Source organism: Mollisia scopiformis (assembly GCF_001500285.1).
Source record: "Mollisia scopiformis unplaced genomic scaffold LY89scaffold_4, whole genome shotgun sequence".
NCBI classification, from domain to species: Eukaryota; Fungi; Ascomycota; class Leotiomycetes; order Helotiales; family Mollisiaceae; genus Mollisia; species Mollisia scopiformis.
In genome coordinates, this window is record NW_017263584.1 from 75185 (window position 1) to 86384 (window position 11200).

An 11200-nucleotide genomic window follows, 5' to 3' on the forward strand; every position below is an offset into this window, starting at 1 on the left:
AACCTCGCTGTCGCATGTGCTGAGTGACATCGCTAGCGACCCTGTGCTGCAGCGCAACTTCGTCATCTCGCATCGAGGGCATCCTTTTTATTCACAAACTCATCTTGAATTGAATAAATCGACTAATACCTCCAGTTCTGTCAAGTCATATTTCACAGGCACACATGTTGTCGACTCTAACGAGAGCGACTGTATAAGTTCGTCGTCGTCGTTTGAACTCTTTCATCTTGTGTCACAGCTTGACCGAAAACCGAACAACAGGCATCAGCACCATGAGCTTGCAACACAACATAGAGCAGAAGAACCCAACACCAGTCCTTTCGAGAAGCAATTTGTCTCAATTTGCTTGGAAGAGTAGAGCTGTCCTACTCGTTGCGTTGATCTTTGTGCTGTATTCCGCCAGCAGAACAAACCCAATTCAATGGTGGAGGAGCATCCCGGATTCCTACGCAACAGAGCAGAGTCTCAACGTGTTTGAGTGGAGCCAGGTACTTCTCCGATTTAAAACGTGTGCATACGTAAGCTAATGGATTACAATTAGATCACTCCAAATGAGGAGCTAATATACCATGACTGCGGGAATGGCATGCAGTGTGCGAGACTTGAAGTATGATATGAGGAGGAACTTGGTGTGCACTGAGATTACGAAAAACTAAATACATCTTAGGTTCCCATGGATTGGAATAATAGTGCGACGAGTCTCAAGATTGCCATTGCAATCACGAGAATTCCAGCAAAGGTCGAGGTCACTGATCCACGCTATGGCGGCCCTATCTTGATTAATCCAGGTTCGTAATCAGCAGATCCGCGGAGCGCCTCGAAAATCTCTGGAAGCTGAAATAATGACAGGTGGCCCTGGTGGTTCCGGAATTGAGCTTTTACACCGACAAGGACTGCAGATGCAGCAGATTGCCGACTACTCTGCAGATACCCAACCTGTGCTTGGAGACCCAGAAAAGCCCATGCCAAAATATTATGATATCATTGGTTTCGACCCACGAGGTGTTAATAACACCACCCCTACACTGGTGTGTTTTCCTAATGCCTTTGAACGGCTTGCCTGGAATCTCCAGAGCCAAGCCGAGGGTCTGATTGGTATGTCTAATAATTCTGTTCCAAGAGCTTGGGCCAGAGCCAAAGCTTTGGGCAGAAGCTGCGCGGACGCAGGTGGTCAACAACTTGGCCACTTCCTTAATACCACACCAGTTGTGCGTGACATGGTAGCCATTATCGAAAGGCATGGACAATGGAGAGAAAACGAAGCTCGTCGCTGGCTTAGAGATCAGGCTTGTAAAAATATGGCATCCACAGGTTTACAACATGAAGACAGCAAGAGAGCTGTTATCGACCGGACACGCTGGATACCTGGGAGAGAAAAACTTCTTTACTGGGGCCTTTCCTACGGCACTGTCATTGGCACCACTTTTGCGGCCATGTATCCTGATCGGGTGCACCGAGTTATCTTGGATGGCGTAGTAGATGTTCCTGACTACTACAATTCCTCGAGCCGATCATCAGTTCAAGATTCCGACAAAGTATTGGATCGCCTGCTTGAAACATGTTATGAGTCTGGCACGCGCGAAAAGTGTGGTCTTTTTGACCCTCGTGGTCCAGAAAAGATCAAAACAACACTATTTTCGATTATTGACAGCGCCATAGTAACGCCGCTTCCAATAATGCCCTCAACAAGGCAAGGACCTCAGATCCTCACTGCTTCGGATATTGATATGGCTCTCCATTTGGCCCTGTATAAACCTTTGAAGTCTGCAGTGCAACTGTTTCATGCATTGCACAACTTGACTTTAGGAAACACATCCGGATTTGCTGACTTCAAGAGGAATTCCATGAAGTCAGATATAGCTGGGCAGCCGGAGAGTTGCAAAGATGCTTCTCCTTGGACTCCAGAATGCCAGACGTCCGGAATCCTCGACGAAACAGGAAGTTTGGGGATTGAATGCTCTGATGGCGAGGACATTCAAGACTGGAGCCAGGAGACATTCAACGCGTATTGGGCTTTGCTGAATGATCATAGCAAGGTCATGGGTACAAGGAAGGCAGCTTCAAAGCTGATGTGTACACAATGGAGATTAAGACCTAAGTGGAGATATACTGGTAGGGTGAACTCTCAACTGTTGGAGCTATCCCGTTACTCACGGTCTCTTCTAGGTCCTTTCGAAGCCGAAACCAGACATCCCATTCTCTTGATCGGCAACACTCTGGATCCGACAACACCACTTAACAAGTAAGTTTATCACACGTGTCAAGCATAGCCTTATATCTTTTCGTACGCTGATGAAACTACAAACTAGTGCTCATAAAATATCTCGAGGATTTCCGGGTTCCGTGGTTCTACAAAATGATGCAATTGGCGTGAGTTTAACCATCCCGGAGCCACCTGAAAGAAACTGACGATTTGGCAGCACTGCTCGAATGCAGCACCATCTCTATGCACTGCCAAAGCTGTGCGACAGTACTTTCAGACAGGAGAGCTACCGTCCAAAAATGCTTTTTGCGAAGTGGACGAAATTCCATTCACGGGACCAATATCCTCCTCTTTCAATGTTCTGAAAACCCCCGAAGAAATGCTTTTATTGGAGGCTTCCAAACACATGGCCATGTCATGAACTATTTCTATCTTGTCGTTAAATGGAGTCAATGCAAGAGTTTTAGTATCTACAAACCTTTTTCAAACAATTGATCGCAAATCGCAAGCAGTAGAAAGACTCGTGAGCAGAATCGTCCAGAACGAGGCATGAAGAGGTAATTAGTGCCAATGTCACATTGTCAGACGGTGCACACTGATAGTACGAAGTCAAAGTCCTCCAAAAGTTTCCATTGATCATCATCTCAAAGACTCAAGTAAGTTGTAACTCCAGCCCAGTACTTCGGAATCAACCCCACCAAAGGAATGTTTCGGCTAACAAGTAGCATCGTTGTTCTCCTCCCCCCGTCTTGACCTCAGATCAATTGGCCTTTGCTGGATTCTTGGCTTGCAGCAGGCCGGTGCCGATGGTTGCAGCTTTAGACGGAGCGTTTGCCATAGTCGCCCTCAACCACGTCGCTGCGCTTGCCGTAGTCTCCTTCGACAACATCGCTGCGCTTGCCGTAGTCTCCTTCAACGACATCACTGCGCTTGCCGTAGTCTCCTTCAACGACATCACTGCGTTTGCCGTAGTCCCCCTCGACAACATCGCTGCGCTTGCCGTAATCTCCCTCGACAACATCGTCTCTCTTGATCTTGCCATAATCACCCTCGACCACGTCGTCGCGTTTGACTTTGCCGTAGTCTCCCTCAACGACATCATCACGCTTGGCCTTGCCATAATCGCCTTCAACAACATCGTCGCGCTTGACTTTGCCGTAGTCACCCTCGACAACATCATCGCGCGCGACAAGTCCCATGCTGCTTCCTATAAAAGAGTCAGTGACAGTTTTCTTCATCGGCTGCACTCAAAATCCTCGGACTTACGAACGGGGATGACCGTTGCGGAGGCCAAGCTCAACGCCAAGAGGGGAATGAGGAACTTCATGATGGTTGGTTGGCAAGTGTTTGTTGAGGGTGGGCTGTTGATGATGTAGGTAAGAGCTGATGTGCTTTGGTATGGAAGTGAGGAGGATATTCTTCAATTCTCGTGGCATTACTTGGGTTTATATATTGCCTTCCTACACAGATGAAAGTACTCCTTCCAATTCACCTTCCGCTACTGGTAACGCAGCAGCGGCGAGGAAAGCCAAGCGGCTTCGTTCAAGTGGATACAAGATCTTGAAGGTGTTTACCCCTCTTTGCAAACCCTCCACGCCGGAAATCGTTCCTCAGAGAGCATCTTGGAGATCTTTTCCTTTCCTCGTGTGCTGCCCGTTCTCCATGCATTGCTAGATTATCCTTCAGCGAGGTAAAGTCGGCATCTTCGGACTCCAAGTTGTTAGCCGCCATAGCAAACCCATCGATCACCTGCAAGTAAGCTGGTGGTGGTGGGGTATTTCGTATCGACCAGCAACGGAAGCCCTATCAATTCTAAGTTCAGAGCTAGGATTTGAAACTTCAAGTTCTGAAGGAGTGATAGTCATTGTCCATGAAGTACTGATGGACGAAGGCAGTAACGCTTTCACCGACTTCACCCCAGTAAAGCACAGTCCCTCAGCTTTCCCATTTCTGAATCATTGGTTACAGTATGGATCAGTGAACTTTATCCGTGCCGCCTCCTCATTTTCATCGACGATCGAAGATGTGTAAAGTCGGTGAAGCCGTGAGGCAAAGCAAGGACAACAATGCTATTGCAGATCAAGAGGAGACTTTTGCAACAGTGGGCGAGAAATACGAACTTGCCTCCCTTGCAATTTTCTAAGTATCAATGCATCTGATCTGCAGACCAGTCGCCATAGGAATACAGTCTTGACGTTGAGCCGAAGTTTCGACGCGTCTCCAGTTATACAAGTGTCAAGTGCTTGGCATCCTGCATAGGCTACTTCTGCCACCTACGTCTGATCCGACACTAATTGCGCAATGCAATAGAATCAAACGGATAAGGCCCACTTAACCCACTAAGCAATGCTACTCTTCGCCTCTTAGCTAGCTTTAGCTTTTGAGAGACGTAAGACCGGCACGACCACGGAGATCCGTGTTACAAACCGAACCTGAGAAACCATGCAAGCTCCTTTTGGCCCGTTTTCTCTATACGGCAACTTAAGGCCGTACGGCTAAATGGGGCATATGCCGGAATCTGGCACAGTATCAGCTGGTCTTTTTCTTGGTTCTTGATTCTTAGCTTTCCCGTGTTACATTTGGCGGGCAGAGTTGCACCGAAGTGCCGAATCTAGAAGAATGAAATTGCCCCTCAGCAGATGTTTGAGTGCAGGAATGTTTGCCCAGTGGCCAAGGTGAGTTTTTTTTTGGAGAGCCTTTACCGGAAGTCAAGAATTCGTACAGTGTCCTCACGCCAATCATACGTTGGCTTCATGTCACTCGATTATTTTACCATAAGTTGAAGAAGAGAGATGCCGCTCTAAGTTACTCGATTGCTGACGAAGTTTGAATCCCCAGACAAATACTCTCTAAGTACTTCCTTCAATGCATCCATATTTGTAGTTAGTTAATATATGATTAGGGGGTATATTGCAGAGTTTTGGTTGTAATTATGGTAGTTGTTGTGCCAAGCGACTAGCGAGACACAAGAATAGTCAACGTTTTCTCAATTCTAGGCCTATTGACGCCCTCCTCAGCACCTTCCATGAAGCTTATATCCAGCTAACAGAACATATGTGACATGTTTCATCAAGCACCTCCTATTCCATGATCATGCCCCTTTGTACCTGTTGTCGGTTTTCCATCCGGAAATGACGGGCCCATCGTTGGATGCACAAAAATATGCGGATCATAAATGTCCTGAATTGAATGCTGGGTCACCCAATTCGTGTAATAGTCCCAGTCAACACAGATATTATCGACCTCGAAATTTGCCCACGGTATATGCAAGTCTGGCAACCAAGAGTAGGTCTGCACGCTAGTTGTGGCATGGCACTGGATGAAGTTGCGGAGCGAGTCGATGCAATGATCGAGATGATCTATCACGGGGACGTTTGTGGGTTCTACTGTGTAGAATTCGGGGTGCACGTTGCGGAAGATATACCACAAGCAGTGAAGTTGGTGGTAGGTCTGGTTTCGCTCAATGTTAGAGTTTGTTTGAAAAACCGCTTGACTGGTGTTACTTGCATCTGGACTTCCAACGTATTGCCCTGAGCCATCAGCCAATTTCACGGATGTGCGGTTCATGTGCTTGAGATCTTCATCGTTGATTCTGAGTTCACCATCTGGGTATCTGCATCAGTACATGCCTGCGTTTGATCTCGAGTTCACTTACAATCGAAAACCGCCCTCCAAGCTTTATCAACCTCAGGCGTTGGCGGCCCTTTGTACTTGCTCGTAGCATTAACGGAATTGTGAAGTGTTTTAACTTCGTAACGGACCGCATCACGCATGGGAGCTTGGAATTGTGTTAGCAATGATATCCCGTGGATAACATGGACGCAATTACAGTAAAGCATATCTAGAGCATTGTCATGACTTGGCAATAGCTTCTGTTCCGGCAACGACCAAACTTTGAAGAGTGCTCCAACCAATATACAAGTGTAAAGTAATAAGACGCAGATGTGTACCATCAGCCATCGCGGTGAGTAACGCGGAGGCGGTTGGCGTATAAATCTGAGGTCGTCTTCAAGAGCTTCAGTATTGTTAAACTTCTCCAAAAGTCCAGTTGATGAAGAATCTGTTTCTGCTGATTCGAATGAGATACTCTTCTTGGTCTCGGGCTGTGATTCTGTCGAATAAGTCATGATGCTGGCTTTACTTGATGCTATTCAAAGGAGAGCAAACTCGCAATGCTTCAAACCTCGAGTGGAGGTCGGAGTAGCCAGGAAGCATCAAGGATCTGCCTTACGCAACGATTGGTCGGAAGATTAATGGAATCTTTTTAGAGTTACATATTAGGACAGGATGGGGTGCAATGGGGAATCAGAGGTCCTTTAGGAGTACCTTCTTTCTTCGTTCTAGCCTTGGCGAACTATTCTTGTGCATCGCTTTCCTTTCCAATCATAATTGCTCACGCGTATTCCCTTGAAACCTTAGAACGAGAGGCGAAGACGTGCGGTTTGAGCTACCCCCCTGTCAGATGCATGATGATCTCAGACCCAGCCATAACGCCTTCACCGCTGCGCAAAAGCTTAGCTATCCTCTACTGGGGTTGCATCCCCGCTCTCGCGCCGCATCCACAAAAGCTTAGCTACCCACTAGAGTCAGCCATTCCCGCTCCCGTTACACAAAAAGCTTAGCCTTTCCACTAAAGTGCTTTCCCGCCTCCCACGTACTTCGTACACGGAATCCACAAAAGCTTAACAGCCTTGGCTACCTCCTAGAGTGCAGTCAAGTTTATGTTGTGCCACCCGAGCTGTCCCCCTCCCACCTCCCTACTGTGGTGCAATTTTCGATGATCCTGGGTACGCAGCCGTTAATCCCGACAAATCAGCAGCACGCCGAGGTATGCTTATTGTACAGTAGGTACGCTTCGTTGGCCGCCACGCCTCACGAACTGTGGTATCGCATCTGCAGCGCGCAATCTGCCAGGATGTGAATCCTCCTCCGTGTTCCCGTGCGGGGTGTCCGTTGCAGTGATCACAACCCTTTCTGCGATATCGTGAAAGCTGGTGCCATAGGCCTACAATACTTGTTATCTTTGAACTGGGATGCTCGGAAGCGCTTGCCCTGCCCTATTTGAACTAGGTCTCTCGAAGACGGTTCCGTGGATCCTGCCTCAACTCGGAAGCCCTTCCTAGAGGCTAGAGGGCGACTAGGGACGGGAAACAGGGCAATGTTGTAATCATGGTCACATCTGATAACCAGGTATGCAGGTTGGATCGTGTGAAGGTTCATTTGTTTGTAAGTGGTACGGACTTTCTACTAGCAAAACATCGAGAAAGATCATGATACCCCCAAGTCAAAATTGCCAAGCTCTTTTACTTTGCAACTTCTGAAGGATTGCCATGATGGCGTTCGCCATGCTCTCACTGTCCATCAATACCACCTTCTTCGGGATGAGCAACAAGTGGAGGTCTTCTAGCAGCAGAAAAGTTGATTACAGATTCCTAGAGACTTGTCAATCGCTTATTTGCCAACGCAGGTGCTTGTTTACTTACTCGTTTGCGGCATTGGTGAAGAACACCATAGCCGTTGATGTGATACAGATTTCCCAATTCATCAGGCTCTGGATCCGCCCATTCGATGGTCATGTCACTGACACATTCAACGCTCTGGCGTAGATAGTCGAAGCAGTGCTCAATGTGGTGGATTCTCCTCTTGGTCATGGTGTCAAGTGAGGCTTCGCCGTCTGGTCCCAGGATCTGCTTGCTTTCGTTTCTTTGCAAAGCATGATACTCGTTTCGAATCATCATGAGACAGTGCAATTGATGAGCATATGAAAGACCATATACGTTTCTCTGGCCACCAGGGCCGTTTGGGAGTCCTGGGGGAAAGCCATGTTCTTCAGGATTGTCAATCCAGACTAGTCCTTGTTCTCTCGTTATGAGAGTGTCCCAGATCTTTTCCATCTGGTCAGGCGGTGTTTTGCTTATTATTCGGACTTCCGTAGGCACTATAAACTTTGTGAATCAGTATTCCAATAGAGGACGTTGAGGAAGTCATACTATTCGAATCGAGGCCATCTCCTGGCGCTGTTCTTATGAGGTGCTGCTGAGCAATGGCCGTTGAAACAAATGCGGTCACAGCAACAGTCAGAACAAGTCCAAAAACATAGAGTCCCCATTGAAGAGCTGACGAGGTTCGTCGCTTTCTGAAATCAGAGAGGTAAGTTGGAGGAAGACTGTCTTCGGACTCATCATCTCTGTGATCACCTAGAGCTAGCGGGTGGTATTCTTTTGATGACATTGTGAAAAGAGATGCGTGAACTTGAAAACAAGCAGAGGACTGCAAAATCGTGCAAGTAATGATTTGGATTGGCACAATCGAGGTGAAATTGAAAAGTTAACTTGTCACGAGGAAAGGAAGAACGTTGTAGTACTAGAGGATAAATGTATACTCGTAAACCTAGGTGCGTCATTAGACCTTCAGATCCGGGTTCTCATGTACTACTTGGACGGAGGCAAGGATGCCAAGCCGGTATCAATTTGCAATGCAGACCTACCGGAAGGCGCTTAGCCTCACTTGAACGGGCATGCACGTCTCGAAAAGTAATGTGGGTCACTGGGCGGCAGTGCGATGCTGACAACCTAGATAAATCAAGTTCGTCAAAATGGGATACTCCCGCCACTTACCGGCATCCCGCGCAGTGAGCGAAAGTTTCATTCTGATTGTGAAATTGGAAGTGATCTTCAAGTACACAAAGATTGCGCAACTGGCTCGGGACACGCTCGTTGGGGTAAAGCTTGGCCAAAACCAGCGCATGTCAGAATTGTTCTGCCGACGCATGTGGTGTCTTATGTCCGGGAGAATACTAGCCCGGTGTTTGAGATTGTCAAGGTCAAGCCGTCCCCCCAAGTCTTTAGTCTTCCAAACAGTACTCAATACATGTTCACAAAGAAATCTTCCCAAAGCACATTCTCCCCAGGAATCAGAGCCCCTTCCACACTAATACTCATTTATCAATCACTTTCTTTCCAATGTGGCTGTTCAACATCATGAAATCAGGATATGTCCCTGTACAGATGTCCGATATCAACAACGAAATGGAGTTCGGAAAAGGAATAACCAGTCTTCGTCGACACTCGAAGTCGCCTTGGCGAAGCCTGTGCTCATTATTCTTCTTCGGTCTGCTGTGCCTGATTATTGGCTTTGCTTGTGGCGAGATGATACAAGTCAATGGATTCATTGCCAAACTCAAAGCTTCAACGCAATCTTCCAAATGCAGAAGTCCAACAACAAGACGAGAATGGAGGAGCCTGAGCACATATGAGAAAGATGGTTATATCAACGCCGTGAGGTGCTTATTGTCAAAACCATCAAAGGTCAGACCGGAGGGGGTGCTATATGACGACTTTCCATATATACATAATCAGATCGGGGGATATTGTAACTATGCCTGCAAGTTTTCTTGGGCGCCGAAGACTAACACCATACTCTGCAGCCCACGGAGCAGCGGCATTTCTCTCTTGGCACCGTTATCTCCTTCATCTCTATGAAACAGAGTTGAGAACCACATGCGGCTACACTGGTAGCTTGACGTGAGATACCATCAGTCCTTCAATGATACATAGGCTAATGCTATATGCAGTTATTGGGACTGGAGCCTTGACTGGTAAGAGATCACTTACCTCTAATCTCCGTATCGAGTATGATGGTCACAGCTAACACTGTCAGGGAAGCTCTGGCCAACTCTCCAGTATTCTCTAACACCACCGGCTTCGGTGGTGACGGCAATCCAACCGCTCCAAATTCCGTCGGAAACGGACATTGTGTCACTGACGGCCCATTTTCTGACCTCGCCCTGCCATTTTTCAACTCTGACGATCATATCCACTGCCTATCACGGGGTTTCGCTGACGGAGACGTTCATGGCCGTTTACCAGGAGACAAAGTCCAGCCGGCGGCTATTGATGAGATTCTCCGACAGCCAGACTTTGAGAGCTTTTTCATGAAGCTTGAGAAGGGTCCACATGACCAGATTCCGAACGGCATCAGAGGTGACTTCATTAAGTTCACCGCACCGAATGATCCGGTCTTCTTTCTGCATCACAGGTATGAGCCACTGGACACAGGATTTGAAATTTGCTAATGGCACAAATTCAGCCAACTAGATCGGCTGTGGTGGATGTGGCAGCAGAGAGACCCGCTGGTGCGACTAAGTGACTATGCCGGCAAAGCACGGCATGGCTCCGAGGATCGAGCATCGTTGCAAGATGTACTTCCAATGGGCAAATTTGCACCTGATATGCACGTATCGGATGTAATGAACACTGAGACGGGCTTTCTTTGCTATAGGTATTGAGTTAATAATATGATAGTATCAAAGAAGGTGAAATATCTGCCAGCAGTGCGCAAAGGGGGCGAGGTTGCACTCGGTTAGCTTCGCTTGAATGAGGGGTACTTTACACCTAGGTAGATCCTGAATCTCACCGTTTACTCCTTGTAATTTTGGCCATAAGCCCCGAAAATTTGAGCGTGCAACAGTTGAAACTAAATATCACATCAAACTTCTTGCGCTCACAGCTTTCGAGTATTCAGCACGACCAAAAGTGCATCTTTTAACACTCACCACCATTCCAGAGCTCTCTTAATTCCATATCCCCTCCCTTCGCTCGACCTCTCCACTTCCATACTTAGATATTTCGCTTTTAACATAGTCAATAAAAATCTCTAAGAAAACCACAAATACCACAGCTCGAGCTTACACAACTAATTAATAAACCAAGGTGTCACGATCACGGGACCCATGGGCCATAGGCCCAGTAAGCGGGGGAACCTGATCACGTGATGGAGTCCGAGGGAGTCTGATGGACTCCCCGGGACTCCTGGACTCCAGGGAAAGACGGACTCCAGCACACGGAGAAACTATATAACCACTCAACTTCACTCGTTAGATAGGAGCTCGTGCTCAACTTGATTATTATTCTTGACTTCAATACTATTGCCGACTTTACTTCATCTACCATACCAACCCACGTGACCTTACTTCCAGGTAAGGCAGGAACCGTGACA

General features: G+C 47.4%; 5 protein-coding genes across 5 annotated transcripts; 2 read left to right on the forward strand and 3 right to left on the reverse strand.

Annotated features, from left to right (window-relative positions):
* The first annotated feature begins 54 nt into the window (after positions 1 to 54).
* Positions 55 to 2702, forward strand: LY89DRAFT_681025 (alpha/beta-hydrolase). Its single transcript, XM_018214190.1, has 7 exons — positions 55 to 488; positions 542 to 607; positions 668 to 788; positions 850 to 2112; positions 2167 to 2242; positions 2310 to 2370; positions 2421 to 2702. Exons 1-7 carry the CDS (start codon positions 273 to 275, stop codon positions 2622 to 2624), a joined length of 2007 nt encoding a protein of 668 aa, XP_018075899.1. The 5' UTR covers positions 55 to 272; the 3' UTR covers positions 2625 to 2702.
* Positions 2703 to 2931: 229 nt separating this feature from the next.
* Positions 2932 to 3613, reverse strand: LY89DRAFT_681026 (uncharacterized protein). Its single transcript, XM_018214191.1, has one exon. The coding sequence runs from the start codon at positions 3400 to 3402 to the stop codon at positions 3022 to 3024; it is 381 nt and encodes a 126-aa protein (XP_018075900.1). The 5' UTR covers positions 3403 to 3613; the 3' UTR covers positions 2932 to 3021.
* A 1659-nt stretch (positions 3614 to 5272) lies between these two features.
* On the reverse strand, positions 5273 to 6330 carry LY89DRAFT_729063 (uncharacterized protein; the record flags this gene model as incomplete). Its single annotated transcript, XM_018219338.1, has 3 exons — positions 5273 to 5808; positions 5859 to 5981; positions 6033 to 6330. 3 exons carry the CDS (start codon positions 6328 to 6330, stop codon positions 5273 to 5275), a joined length of 957 nt encoding a protein of 318 aa, XP_018075901.1.
* Positions 6331 to 7471: 1141 nt separating this feature from the next.
* On the reverse strand, positions 7472 to 8434 carry LY89DRAFT_767551 (uncharacterized protein; the record flags this gene model as incomplete). The annotated part of the gene is made up of 3 exons (XM_018221759.1): positions 7472 to 7635; positions 7687 to 8141; positions 8194 to 8434. 3 exons carry the CDS (start codon positions 8432 to 8434, stop codon positions 7555 to 7557), a joined length of 777 nt encoding a protein of 258 aa, XP_018075902.1. The 3' UTR covers positions 7472 to 7554.
* A 917-nt stretch (positions 8435 to 9351) lies between these two features.
* On the forward strand, positions 9352 to 10490 carry LY89DRAFT_576321 (Di-copper centre-containing protein; the record flags this gene model as incomplete). The annotated part of the gene is made up of 5 exons (XM_018208836.1): positions 9352 to 9574; positions 9630 to 9726; positions 9777 to 9800; positions 9863 to 10240; positions 10292 to 10490. The coding sequence occupies 5 exons, from the start codon at positions 9352 to 9354 to the stop codon at positions 10488 to 10490; spliced, it is 921 nt and encodes a 306-aa protein (XP_018075903.1).
* Between the last annotated feature and the right edge of the window lie 710 nt (positions 10491 to 11200).

Bases quoted from the DNA above. Each gene is read 5' to 3' on its own strand.
- LY89DRAFT_681026 (XM_018214191.1), bottom strand. From the start codon at position 3,402: ATGGGACTTGTCGCGCGCGATGATGTTGTCGAGGGTGACTACGGCAAA.
- LY89DRAFT_681025 (XM_018214190.1), top strand. From the start codon at position 273: ATGAGCTTGCAACACAACATAGAGCAGAAGAACCCAACACCAGTCCTT. The intron at 489-541 runs GTACTTCTCCGA...GATTACAATTAG, and splicing joins ACGTGTTTGAGTGGAGCCAG to ATCACTCCAAATGAGGAGCT. The intron at 608-667 runs GTATGATATGAG...AATACATCTTAG, and splicing joins TGCAGTGTGCGAGACTTGAA to GTTCCCATGGATTGGAATAA.